The 13,593-nt window shown below is 58.1% G+C and overlaps 2 protein-coding genes and 1 pseudogene across 6 annotated transcripts in view; 1 reads left to right on the top strand and 2 right to left on the bottom strand.

Moving 5' to 3' along the window:
* Nucleotides 1-2,042: 2,042 nt before the first annotated feature.
* Nucleotides 2,043-8,622, bottom strand: GID8 (GID complex subunit 8 homolog). 3 transcript variants are annotated; one of them, XM_066234455.1, is made up of 5 exons: nt 8,499-8,622; nt 6,003-6,133; nt 4,867-5,063; nt 4,392-4,589; nt 2,043-2,887 (listed from the first exon to the last, which is right to left on the bottom strand). In XM_066234455.1, exons 2-5 carry the CDS (start codon nt 6,118-6,120, stop codon nt 2,714-2,716), a joined length of 687 nt encoding a protein of 228 aa, XP_066090552.1. In that variant the 5' UTR covers nt 6,121-6,133; nt 8,499-8,622; the 3' UTR covers nt 2,043-2,713. The 3 variants fall into 3 exon arrangements, with proteins under 3 accessions (XP_066090552.1, XP_066090553.1, XP_066090554.1); XM_066234456.1 differs by lacking the exon at nt 8,499-8,622 and adding an exon at nt 7,927-8,445; XM_066234457.1 differs by lacking the exon at nt 8,499-8,622 and adding an exon at nt 8,182-8,445.
* A 186-nt stretch (nt 8,623-8,808) lies between these two features.
* The window catches only part of DIDO1 (death inducer-obliterator 1), a 54,810-nt gene continuing 50,025 nt past the window's right edge, over nt 8,809-13,593 (top strand). For 2 of the 3 annotated variants that reach the window (XM_066234450.1, XM_066234448.1), the window contains exon 1: nt 8,809-8,957. The gene's annotated coding sequence lies outside the window, so the exon portion shown is untranslated. The remainder of the gene's footprint in view (nt 8,958-13,593) is intronic. The other variant, XM_066234451.1, reaches the window with a different exon arrangement.
* The window catches only part of LOC136309456 (peptidyl-tRNA hydrolase 2, mitochondrial-like), a 3,340-nt pseudogene continuing 3,299 nt past the window's right edge, over nt 13,553-13,593 (bottom strand).

The raw sequence follows: 13,593 nt of genomic DNA, 5'->3' as shown, positions 1-13,593 counted from the left end.
ACTGCGTGGCTGGCCACACTCTGCTTTTTCCAGGAGGTGCCTCCTCTTCACACCACCACCCAAGTCCATCTGTCCCCCACACAGCAGCCTAGGGACTGGGCCACGTCATTGCACACGGAGTTCTACAGGGGCCTCTCCTCACACTTAGGACAAAGTCCAAACAGTCCCTACGCCACAGAGCCGCCCTGCCAAGACACCCTCACTTGTGTGCCTTGAACAGCATGCCCACCTGGTGATCCTGCCCCAGGGCTTCACACGCCTGGTCCCATCCATCCTGTGACCAGATGGCCACTCTTCCGTTCTGTCTAATTTTCAGTGGGACAGAAGGATGGTGGTGGAGAGGTTGATTCCCCCAGGAGCCCTGGCCCACAGCTGAGAAGTTTAAGAGTCGTTGCTAAACTCAGCACCAACAGCCTCCCACCCTTGGCCTGCTGGCTCCCTTTCGTCCATCGCACCAGGCTCCCTGAGGGCCGTTTTCGATAGTGACCCATGGTTGTGGGCGTTTGCTGCCCTTCCTCCCGGAGCTGGTGCTCTGGGACCCGGAGGAAGCACCTGAAGGGATGTTTCTGCAGGCGGGTTGGGCGGGGCAGCATCCCTGAAGAGATGTGTGTGGACGCCCAGGATGGGGGCATGCAGGTGGGGGCCGGAAGGGCAGCTCCAGAGCTGCAGGGGGCCGGAGGAGAGAGGAAACCCATCCCAGTGATGGGGGGAGACAGCAGGGCTCTGAGGGTGGGTGGGAGCCACCAGAGCATCAGGGATCACTGGCTGCTCCGCGTGTGGACAGCTCAGGGTGGCCGGGGTAGAGGCAGGCAGGGAGGACTACGGCCACTGCAATACTCCGGGCCAAGGACCGGGCTCCGGACAGGGCGGAGCGGCAGGGTGAGCAGCGGAGTGCAGGCCCCGGTGGGCCAGGCTGTGACTGGAAGAGGGCTCTCGGCCAAGCACTCGACACCTCCTGACACCCTGGGCTTGGCAGGGCCTCCTGGGCTTGGCAGGGCCTCCTGTCCTCAGGCACAAGGTTCGGGCGGCAGCCAGCGCCGCTAGACAGTGTCGCATACCAAGGGGTCTGTAAACACTTGGCGCTGGCAGGGGCCAGGGTGGACACCCTCTCCAGGCCTCTAGCCAATCCTGGGATCTCCCCTGTCCCCGATGCCCTGGAGGTCCAGGTGGGACAAGACGGGGTGGAGGGTCACAAGGACAGACAGAATTACAGTAGGGGGTTGACACCTGCTGTGCAGGAGGTGGGCCTTGGTGACAGAGCCATCCTAGCAGGGTGTTGCTTCTGTCTCCTTGTTTGGCGCTGACGTGAGACGATGAGACCCCACAGGCTGAGGTATGGGACCTGCAGCTGCAGGGCCGGGCGATGGCATGGCCGTCACCCCAGGGGGAACAGGAGTGGGGCCTGCAGCTGCAGGGCCGGACGATGGCATGGCCGTCACCCCAGAGGAAACAGGAGTGGGGCCTGCAGCTGCAGGGCCGGGCGATGGCATGGCCGTCACCCCAGGGGGAACAGGCGTGGGGCCTGCAGCTGCAGGGCCGGGCGATGGCATGGCCGTCACCCCAGGGGGAACAGGCGTGGGGCCTGCAGCTGCAGGGCCGGGCGATGGCATGGCCGTCACCCCAGGGGGAACAGGCGTGGGGCCTGCAGCTGCAGGGCCGGAGGATGGCATGGCCGTCACCCCAGGGGGAACAGGCGTGGGGCCTGCAGCTGCAGGGCCGGGCGATGGCATGGCCGTCACCCCAGGGGGAACAGGCGTGGGGCCTGCAGCTGCAGGGCCGGAGGATGGCATGGCCGTCACCCCAGGGGGAACAGGCGTGGGGCCTGCAGCTGCAGGGCCGGACGATGGCATGGCCGTCACCCCAGAGGAAACAGGAGTGGGGCCTGCAGCTGCAGGGCCGGGCGATGGCATGGCCGTCACCCCAGGGGGAACAGGCGTGGGACCTGCAGCTGCAGGGCCGGGCGATGGCATGGCCGTCACCCCAGGGGAAACAGGCCCCCAAAACCACAGGTGTGCTCTGAAAACTTTTCAGAGGCCGTCTCATTTTGGTCATTCTTGAAATCAAACGAAACCTTTATTTGAACCAGAACTGCCCAGAAGAGATAGATGGCTCGTGACCCACAGGGAAGTCTCTGACCACACGCAGCACCAAAATAGATATTCGAAAAATTAAAAGAAAAAACACACAGCCCACCCTCACACACACACGTCCCCCAAAGCCACACAGCCCTGACCAAAGGGAAAACAAGTCATACTCGGCACCTCACACACAGAAGTCTCTGAGATTAGGATTTACAAATTTATAGTCTTTGCTGTGAAAAACAAACAAGGTCCAGGGGAAAGAGCGTCGGGTACGTGGAGACGGAGGATGCAGGAGGTGCGTCTGCCGCAAGCTCACAGGAAGCAGGACAGTGGCCAGCGCGTCCACAGACTCTGGGGGCCTGGAGGGCCGCTGGGGTCCCTGACAGGGCCATGGGCGCCGGACGCCACCACCTTCACGACAGGCCGCCTGCGGTCGGCACCAGGATTCCAGATACATGGCGTCTTTCACTGCGAGCTTCCCAGCGCTTAGAAAAGGGCCATCTTCCCCTTTTTTAAAAAGGTGCCGGGTCAGGAAAGGAAAGGGGGAGGAGTCTCCACTGCAGTAAAAGTCTCTCAGTCACGGCCGGACACTCCAGCGAGTCCCGTGCAACGCGTGGGCTCCGCACACAGGTCTACTTGGGCTCCTCGATGACGCCTTTGCTGAGGTCCGTCATTTTGGGGTACTTGACTTTCTTCTGGTCTAGCTCGTTCTGAGCCCAAAGGAGTAGTTTCAGTAATTTTGCCAGCTTGGGTGTTGACTCGCGATTTTCGTAATCCAGGACAGCCTGGTTCACTTCACTCCACACCTAGAAAACACACACACGGGCAGTACAGACGACCCACACGCGGGCACCGGCCCGAGCGCCTGCCAGGATACGGCCCGACGCCTCTCAGAAACCCACTTCCCAGGAGAAGCCCGCCATCGCGGACACCCACACGACACCCCTGCGGGATGTGAGCCCCCCTCTTGCCCGGGAGGGGTGCGCTGTCTCGTAGGCGAGTCTCCCATCTGCCCTGGACGGCAGCTCGGTGCCACGAGCCAGGCTGGAGGGGGCTGGAGAGAGGAAGGAGCGAGGCGGGGCGACAAGCCCCATCCTCTGAAGCCTCCAGGACACCTGCAGTGGCCGGAAGGACAGTGGGGGGGCTGTGGGAGGACACAGAGCTGCCTTACGGCGGCCATCGTGACGGCTGCACACTGAACCAGCAGGGACAGCGGAGAGCTTCTGAAGCAAGTCTGGGGTTTAAATAAGAAATACCTAAAACACCTACTTCCAAGTCTCCAAACGAGCAGGAAGATAAGTGAATAAAATTGACAGAGGCTTGAATACAGCTGACCCTTGGACAAGGCACAGGTCTGAAGGGCGCGGGCCCACCGTGCGTGGACTTTTGATGAACATACAGTCAGCCTTCCGAAGCCCCAGGTGTGTGTGTGTCTGTCTGTCTCTCCTCTCTCTCTCTCTCACGCACACACACACACACACCCCACTGAGGACCTGTGCACGTGGAGCACCTTCACACCCTCTGCACGCACACACGCGCACGCGCGCACACACACACACACCCGCTGAGGATCTGTGCACGTGGAGCACCTTCACACCCTCTGCACGCACACACGCATACACACACACACACCCGCTGAGGATCTGTGCACGTGGAGCACCTTCACACCCTCTGCACGCACACACGCACACACACACACACACCCACTGAGGACCTGTGCACGTGGAGCACCTTCACACCCTCTGCACGCACACACGCATACACACACACACACCCGCTGAGGACCTGTGCACGTGGAGCACCTTCACACCCTCTGCATGCACACACGCGCGCACACACACACACACCCGCTGGGGACCTGTGCACACGGAGCACCACCACACCCTCTGCATGCACACACGCACACACACACACACACCCGCTGGGGACCTGTGCACGTGGAGCACCACCACACCCTCTGCATGCACACACGCACACACACACACACACCCGCTGGGGACCTGTGCACACGGAGCACCACCACACCCTCTGCCTGGGACTCGGGCCTCCGCAGGCTCTGGTGCCCGTGGGGGCTCTGGTGCCCGTGGCACCGAGGGACAACGGCACAACAGTGCGGGTCTTGAAGAGGCGCAGTCACATGTGGTGCCCAGAACCCCCGTGCTGCTGCGTTGTGACAGTCACAGCACCCCTGCCCCGGTCCACACGCGAAGGACCAGACCCCGGGAAGAACGTGCTGCCACACCACCGCCACACGCCCGGTCACGGGCCGCCCCTCGCCCCCCACGGAGCCGCCCCGCGCTGGGTCCTCACCTTCTGCCTCTGCATCATGTTCAGAAGGTCGCCGAAGGGCGAGTCCTCGGGGTTGTCGAAGGCCAGCAGGGCCAGCGTGCGCTCCATCTCGGTCAGGCACTCCCGGCTCTCCTCGCCCTGCTCCGCCAGCTGTGTCTGGGCAAACTCCAGGGCCGCCTCCGTCTCCCGCTGCCGGATCAGCTCGATCAGGTGCTGCTGCTGTCGGGGGCCAAGGCACACAGGCTGACACACCACACCCAGCCTGTGGCCCCCGCCACAAGGACGTCTTAAAGGACGCCCTTCTAGCATCTGAGTCATCACATTTGCACGTTTAAAGCAACACGCTGGCCGAAACACCTAAAACAGCACCTAACACAAACCCCTTCCCCACGTAGATTAAACGCTGTTCTATTAACACAGGGTGACCATCGCTTCTGAACCGCCACAAGTCAGCTACTGAGGGGTCCACAGGCCGAGCCGCCCGGCGCAAGCGCACCTGCAGGTGGAAGTACAGGTAGCGGTTGGTGTCCAGCAGCTCAGGGTGTAGGCTGTTGATCAGGGCAATGGCCTCCTGGATCTGCCCCTTCAGGATCATCTCACGGATCTTGATCCGCTCATCAAGGGTTTCCAGGTCCACGCTGGGCTCGATCCCGGACTCCATCCGAAACTTCTCTGCGGCTTCCTTGAAGCCCTCTGGAGATGGAAACCGGCCTGAGTGCTCAGAGTCACAGGACATTAAAGCAAAGCCTCTTCCTCTCAGCCCACTTGTCTCAAGGAAATAACCCCGTGGGAATGGCACTTACTTAGGGACTTGGGTACTAACTAACATCTTCACGAACTCCTAGTTAGGCCCTTGAGATACAGAAAAGGAAGCCTCACATGCTGGGTGGGCTCCCCGAAGGAGGCTGCAGCCCCGGGGCCAGCTTACAGAGCAGCTGCAGCTTGGCTCAGGGGAGGCAACACCCCAGGACCCTCCCACTGAGGCAGCCTGCATGCCCCTCCCCTCTACACACACACACAAGCACACACACACGCTTATATTTCTTCCTCACTGGTCAAAATAATCTCGACAGAGCCTAGTGGGCAGGGGCAGCAGAAGGATGAGAACTAACAGGAAAGACACTTATCTCCTTTGGAAACGTCTGGGCTCCCACCAGGTACAAAATCTCTCTTCCTCCAAAACACAAACAATGAGAGCCAGCTACAGAGCACTTGTTTCCCTCATCTGCTCTATCCTTCCCCCTTTCCTCCTTCTGGAAACAGTCCCGCATGATGTACCAGGCTGCCCAGGGGAGACCATGACCTGGGCTGCACATGTACTTGAGAACACACTCGATTCAGGACAGTCTTAATGATCCCAATGAACCACAAAATTGTCAAAAGCCAAGAAACGGACTTTTGCCTCAGGTCTCAGCCCGGGAGCTGTGACCTCAGCTCCAGGAGAGGACACCTTTAACGTGACCACGTGCAGAGCCCGCAGGTCAGCGCTGCGTTCTCGCAGTGCCGGAACAAACCTACCGGCACGTGGAGAGCAGTGAGCTGCGTGGGACACAGAAGGGGAGCCTGCAGCCTCCCGCCCGCCCGCAGGCCGTCACCTGTGACCAGGCGGTTCACGATGAGGCGGGTCGTTACCTGTGACCAGGTAGTTCATGATGAGGCGGTTCATGTCTGCGCGCTGCACGTGTAAGTTACTGAGCTTCTCCATCCACTCATCCTTCGTGATTTCGTCGGGTTTTTCTGTGTAACTCATTTTTTATTTATTTCTACAAGAAAGAAAATATTTCATCAGTTGGTGAAGAATTCTCTAACAACTGCAACATACTAAAACTTAATAAATGGAAAGTGGGAAGAGACTCAAAATCTGGAGAATGGAATCTACGGAACAGCACGTGCAAAGGGCCTGCAACCCGAATGCAGGGTTAGGGACCAGGAAGAGGTTAGGTGTTCAAAAGGTAGGATAAATGCAAGAAAGCACCAGGGGTCAAAGAACCAAGAGGTCAAGACGTCACCTAGGGTCAGACTGAGCAAGGCCCTCTGGGCTCAGGAAGGAGTTAGAATGAGTCTCTCCTGAGTGCAAATGGCAGCCACCAGACAAAGACACAGAAGTGACTGTACCAGCATTACACAGACCCAGGCTCCTCCCGAGCTCTTGCTGATGTCAGAGCAGGCCACCCCAGGAAACATCTGACAGCCCTCGTGAGGCTGAAGACGCTTGCTCCTATAGCCCCACAAGTCCACTCCTGCACACCAATACCTCGGAAACTCAGACTCGCTGTTCACGGGCACCCAACAGTCGCACGGACCGATTGTGCTCCCAGTACCAAAACCCCCGGGCAGGAATGTGTCAGGATCCAGACTGCGCACCAAGACCACACGGCACAGCCCACACGATATTACACGACACCCCATAGGGTCTGGGGCAGCGCCCCACAATCAAACATCATTTCTCTGTGAGCCGGGTCAGTATTTGTGCTGAGCAGAGTAGGGACCACTCAACAGCCTCAGCCAGGCCTCACCATCCAGTAGGTTAAAAACAATAACAAACAACTGACTTTCAGAGCTATCTGGATATTAGATTGCTAAGACAGGACTGTGACTGTGTGTTCGAGTGGCAGAAGTGACGAAAGTGGTCAAAATAAATGAGCACAGCCACGTGGATGACTCTCAGAAACCAGTTGATGAATACAGCAAGTTGCTGCAGAGGCCAAGTGTGGCAGACAGCTTAGGAAGAACAGAAAGAAGGCAAACCACGGAACACGTGCTTTAGCAGTCAACACTCCTGAAAGGGGCAGCTGGAGAGGTGCTGCCCGGAAGGAGGGGTGGACAGGTGCTGGCCCTGGGAGCACCAGCAGGGCTCCTGAGATGGGGGGGAGGGAGCGGGCCACAGCCCACATCACTCTTACCTTTTGCCACTGACATATACGTTTATGGACAAAGCTTTATACTTAACAGAGCAGACGCCAAGGCCTCAATAAGTTTTGTGTGTTTTTTTTTGTTTTTTTTAAATTAAAAGATGGAGAATATGGAGTGTGGAGAGTGAGCAGGAAGATCAGCAAGGAGCCACTCAAACAAGAGGGACGGGGTGGGGGACACCAGTGGGCCTTGCTGCTGGACAGAACATGGGACTGTAGGGTTCAAGCTGCGCCTCTGAATGACAGATGACAGACCAGGCACAGAAACAGGTTTGAGGAGCTGGGCCAGTCTGGGCTGCCTGACAAGACATGCAGTTGGAGAAGTCTAGGAGGCACCTGGATTACAGGTCCCGAGCTCGGCGGGGAGGAACGGGAATTAGGGAAAACAGCCGCCTTGACAAAGAATGGACAGCCAGGAGCTCCGCACAGGTCACCCAGGGAGAGGGAGAGCCGGGAGGGAAGCAAAGGGGCCACAAGACGCAGTCCTCGGCTGGTGCAGGGGGCTGACCCTCGGAGGGCGACTAAAGACAAAAACAAAGGACGCTGTTCCCCAAAACAAACAAATGTCCATCCCTCGTGCCCGCTGACCATTACGTAACTCAGACCGAACGCTCCTGCCCGACGGGACAAAATAAAGAAGGCACCTTTCTCTCTCTCTCTGAATTTCCGCCGGGGGCAACCACGCCGATCGTGGCACACTCCCTGGCGGCGACAGCGACTTTTCTAAAGCGACCGCTTCGGCGGAACGCGCAGCAGAGCCTGTGAGCGCCCCATCCCTGCGCGGACTCGGGGAGCTCCCGCTGCCCCCGCCGCCGTCTCCGTCCTCGCCAGTCCGGGGTCCGCTGCCCGGAAGGAAGCGCTTGTTACAGAAAAGCCGATCTCTCTCCGCAGACACCCACGTGCCACCAGGTCTCAGGGTTCTGGCTCGCGACCCGGTCCGAACGCGGAGCCGCCTCCGGCGCTGGCTCTCCCGGGAGGGGTGACAGCGCCCGGCACCGCTGTTCGGCCAAAAGCCACGAGCAGTCGGGACTCGCCAACCCGGGGGCCGCCGCCGCCGCCGCCGCCATCCGAGAACAAGCCCTGAACCTGACGCCTGCTCAGGCCTACGACCCCCTACGACTCGGCGCGGGCCCGACCTCCTTCCTCCCCGCCCCGCCGCGCTCCCGCGGCGACGCTCGGCCCGCCCGCCCGCTCGGGCCCGCCGCGGCCATCTTACCTTGCGGATCCCGCCTCCTCCCGCGCTGCGCAGTCTCCGCGGCCGCTCGGGGGGCCGGGCCGAGCGGGGAGGGGGCGGTGGCGCCGGGCAGGGGGAGGTGGAGGCGGGGGCCGCGGCAGAGGCGGGGGCGGGGAACGGGAAGGCAGACGCACCGGCGGCCGCCCCCTCAGTCTCTTCCCGCGAGATCGTGAGAGCGCGAGCCGGCAGCCAATCAGGGGGTCCCATGAGGGGGCGGGGGGCAGCGGCCGCCCGGAAGCGCGGGTTACGACTTCCTTCCTTGCGCAGAGCGCTCTTCGTGGCGCTCTCGCTCTACGGATTGGCGCGAGAGTCAAAAGGCATCGTCCGCCTATGAGCAAGATGGCGACCGCGGAGGTGTCGCTGGAGGGGAACTTCATGCGGGGAAGGCGGCGGCTAGACTGAACCCGAGGCGAAGGTCCCAGCGTCCCTTCTGTCGTTTATGTGAGCCCGGAGGGCACGGGGCGGGGGCCGGGGGACAGGCGCCGGGGCTCCGCGCCGCCCCGAGGCGGGGTCGGTCGTCCAGGCCCGGGCGCAGCGCCCCGAGCGCGGCCGACAGGAACTCCCCGTTCCGTGGGGTGGGGCGGCCCGGTTTGCCGACCGTGTCGGGGAGACGCACGGACACCTTGGCCGGGGCTTGCCCGGCGTAGCCCGTCTGCTCGAGGAAGAGTGCTGACTGCGAGCACGGCCCGGTTTCCCGTGGGTAGGGAGGGAGGCGGCGGGGGCGGGTCGGTTCTGTTCGGTTCGGGGCGCTTGGGAGGCGGGGGGGAGGGCAGGGCTGGGCAGAGCAGCCCCGCTTTTCGGTCCTTTCGAACCCGGCCGCTACCGGAGCGAGCAGTGGGGCCCGTCGTGGTGGCGGACTCCGCACGAAGCCCGTCCGACTCGGGCGGCAGGGTCCCCCCGGGGACGGCGGGGGGTCCCCTCCGGCGAGGAGGCGAAGCGCGGTGCGGGCCTGGTTGACTCTGGGGCGCGTCAGGCTGCAGGGAAAGCGGAGGGCTGAGCGTTGCTATTCCGAGACGGTCCGGAGGGAGGAGGAGGAGGAGAGGGCGAAGTCCAGCCGTCGGGAGGACGGCGACACGTCGCCGCTGGCCAGAGCTGCCCAATGAGTGGACGGAGGAGAAGCAGCCCGAGGCGGGGGTGCGGGTGCGGGTGGGGGTGGGTCGAGCCGCCTGTCCCAGAGCCTCGGGGCATCGAGTTGCTGGAAGAGGTGACTTGGCGGGGTCAAATGCCGCGAGCGGGGCGGGTCCAGGGTGACGTTGGCCGAAAGCTGTCCTCCTGGCCGTTCCTCGGGAGGGAGCAAGTTGAGTGACACGTGCTGATGAAAGCTTTTCCGAAGTGACTCCGGCCCCGGCCACGCGCCGCGGGCAGTGCGTGTGCATCCAGTGGAGGTGGTAGGGGAGCCGGCGGGAGGACGTTAGGGGGAAAGCACAGAGAGGTCAAGGGAAGCACGGCCCGCCGGGTGTGCCCGAGGTCCCCCGTGGAGAGGGTCCGGACTGAAGTAGAGGCCTGGGCCAGAGCCCTTGTAGACACCAAGCGTTCAGCGAGGAGTCTGGGACTGGTGAGGAGGTGAGTGGGTGCAGGGCCACACTGCTGGTCACCATCTGGGGCCGTGACCGGGCTGACCCAGATTTTAGCCTGGTAGGATTGTTAAGCTGCTGAGCTTCTTTTTTATCTTCTCTTTTAATTTAGTGGGAGAAGGGGAGGCAGGGACAGACTCCCGCATGCGCCCTGACCGGGATCCACTGGGCAAGCCCCCCAGGGGGCGATGCTCTGTCCATCTGGGGCTGTTGCAACAGAAGCCATTCTAGCGCCTGAGGTGGAGGCCATGGAGCTGTTCTCAGTGCCCGGGCCAATTTGTTCCAATCGAGCCATGGCTGCAGGAGGGGAAGAGAGAGACAGAGAGAAGCGAGAGGAGGGAGGGGGGAGCAGATGTGCACTTCTGTGTGCCCTGACCAGGAATCGAAACCAGGACGTCCGCAGGCCCGGCCGAGCCCTGATGAGTCTTGATGGGGAAGAGGTGGAACTGGGGCAGAGGAGCTGCTGGGTGCGCTCCAAGCCTTGGTGGAGACTCCTCTAGACAGACTAGCAGTTCTTTAAAGGGAGGTGCTAATGGTTTATTATTAGTCTTGAAAGAATGTTAAAAGAGTTTTTTGTTTTTTTTTTTAATTTATTTTATTTTACAGAGACAGAGAGAGTCAGAGAGAGGGATACACAGGGACAGACAGGAACATAGAGATGAGAAGCATCAATCATTAGTTTTTCACTGAGTGTTGTGACACCTTAGTTGTTCATTGATTGTCCTCCCATACGTGCCTTGACCGCGGGCCTTCAGCAGACCGAGCAACCCCTCGCTCAAGCTGGCGACCTCGGGGTCTCGAACCTGGGTCCTCCGCATCCCAGTCCGATGCTGCATCCACTGTGCCACCGCCCGGTCAGGCAAAAGAGTTTTTTTTTTTTAAAGGGGGAAGTATTTTGAGAATAAAAAGCACCGTGCTTCCGTTGCTCAAATCCTGGGTTCAGCTAGGCCAGTGGTCGGCCAAGTCATTAGTTAACTGAGCCAAATATCAACAGTACAACGATCGAAATTTCTAAACTTAAACTGTATAGGTAGGTACATTCCTTATCGAGGTAGCTCACGCATGCGGTATTTTGTGGAAAAGCCATAGTGATGGGGCCAAAGAGCCACATCTGGCTCACGAGCCGCAGTTTGCTGACCAGGGATAGGCTGTCAACCAGGTTTTACAGAACCACAGTATATCTGTGGACGTTTTTGTCTTACTCTCAAAAGCATAAATCAAACTCCTACACACAGGAGCTCCTGCACCCGAGACTTGACAAAAACAGCACCTGCTTCTTCAGGTTCAGGGGTGAACTGGTCGGTAGCTGCTGCTTGTCACCGTTACCACATGTCGTCAGTGAACCCCCAGAAGTCCGTCTCCATGGCCTTGGCTGTCAACACAGTGATGGGAGTGAGGGAGGGTTGTACTGCTGTGTGTAGGTGTTTCTGTACATGGTTAGGTGCGGGTGGCATCGATAGACTCAGACCCGGTGTGGCATGTTGAATGGGAGGGGTTGTTTGGTCTGATCACCATTTCTGTGTGTCTTCTTAACCTGCATCTGTTTCCATTGTGGATGATGCCACTAAGTCCCAAGGCACTGGCTATGCCATAAGATTCCTTGCACAGGTAAAGGCAACAGTAATATTTTCCTTGGTTCCTTTTTTAACCTTTAATTCCTGCTGAAGTTGTGACATAAACTGTCCAGCATAGTGCCACCAGAAACAAATGGGGTGTCCTGGGGGTGAGACGAGCTGGCCTGCTTCTGCGGACCAGCAGGGGTACAGGCCGCGCCCGTGGGCGGCGCTCAGCAGTTGATGTGCCTGCCAAGGTCAGATACCGTCTCCTGTTGCCTTTCTTGTGGAGTTGCCGGTGCCCTTCAGACCTGGCTGGGCAAGGGTTGGAGATACACAGACTGATTTGGAAGTTGACCCTTTTTTTTCCCTTACAATATAAATTACATATACTTGTGTGTGTGTATATACACACCTGTGTATATATATACACATGCACGTGTGCATATACAAATGCACATAATATACACGTTCACAGTTCTCTCTGCATATTGTTAAGGGTGGTGTTTTTTGCATGACCCACATGTCATAATCAGATACCTGGTCGGAGGTAGAAGCACTGAATGAAGATGAGACCTTTTCAATTAATTTCCATGTTTTTCTTTCTTTTCTCCTTTTACGTGAGAGATGGGGAGATAGACAGACTCCTGCATGTGCCCCAACCTGAATCCACATAGCAGCCCCTGTCTGGGGCCAATGTTGGAATCACCGGCTATTTTTAGTACCTGAGGCTAACCCTGGGACCAGCAGCTATTCTCAATGCTCTCTTCATTGCCCTGGGTCAGTGCTTGACCAATCAGGACGGGGAGAGGGAGGGTGAGAGAAGCGGGTGCTCGCCCTGACCCGAATTGAACCCAGGATGTCCATAGGCCGGACCTACGCTCGGTCCACTGACCAGCCCACCAAGGCCCTTGCTTTCCTTTTTTGAAACAGTTACAGCGTCCATTGTTGAAGCTTTGAGCTTCAAGTATGGCTCATGTATATAATTGCCCTATTTATTGTAACACATTTATGTAGTTACTGTGATAACCCATAGTTATCAGACTTTTTTAAAGTGCCCTATTTTAGAACCATAGCACTTTGTTAACATTTGAAAAACTATTTCTATTGTAAAGGTGTTTTGTGTATGCTTATGATCAGTGTGTAATATTGTAGTGTGTTTTCTGTAAAGTTTAAGACATTTAAGTTTAAGAAACTATTTAGACTTGTTCATAGAGATTTAAAACACTAGCAACAAAATGCTATAAACTATGTCTAACATTAATTGGGATAGAGTGACTAATACTTTTATCAATGATCTTTCTTAAGTATTAAATAGTCTCTATTTTAACGGGTCTGTTGAAATGAGCATTTTGCAGTACAAGTAAGCCTACCTTTGCTCATCCTTTAAAACATTAAACTTCATGCTGGTCTTTCTGGCCTGGTGTGCTCATTAAATGCGCCCCTGGAGCTCCTGGCGTGTCTGGGTGAGGCTTGTCTTGCACTTTGCTTCTCCCCAGATCTTTGGTGTTTGTTTGTTGCTCGTTTATTAAATGTATTGGGGGGGCACACATTTGAAATTTTTTTGGGGGGGGAAAATTCTGCTTTTATTATTAGAATTCGATAGTTTCAAACACTTGTGGTAGCAAGAAAATCATACATAATTTTATTATTATTTTTTTTATTATTATTATTTTTTGTATTTTTCTGAAGCTGGAAACGGGGAGAGACAGTCAGACAGACTCCCGCATGCGCCCGACCGGTATCCACCCAGCACGCCCACCAGGGGCGATGCTCTGCCCACCAGGGGGTGATGCTCTGCCTCTCCGGGGCGTCGCTCTGCCGCCTGGGGCAGAGGCCAAGGAGCCATCCCCAGCGCCCGGGCCATCTTTGCTCCAATGGAGCCTTGGCTGCAGGAGGGGAAGAGAGAGACAGAGAGGAAGGGGGGGAGGGTGGAGAAGCAAATGGGCG

The sequence above is a fragment of the Saccopteryx bilineata genome, chromosome 6 (assembly GCF_036850765.1).
Source record: "Saccopteryx bilineata isolate mSacBil1 chromosome 6, mSacBil1_pri_phased_curated, whole genome shotgun sequence".
NCBI classification, from domain to species: Eukaryota; Metazoa; Chordata; class Mammalia; order Chiroptera; family Emballonuridae; genus Saccopteryx; species Saccopteryx bilineata.
The sequence above is the reverse complement of the archived record's forward strand: the minus strand, read 5'-3'. Positions and strand labels throughout refer to the sequence as shown.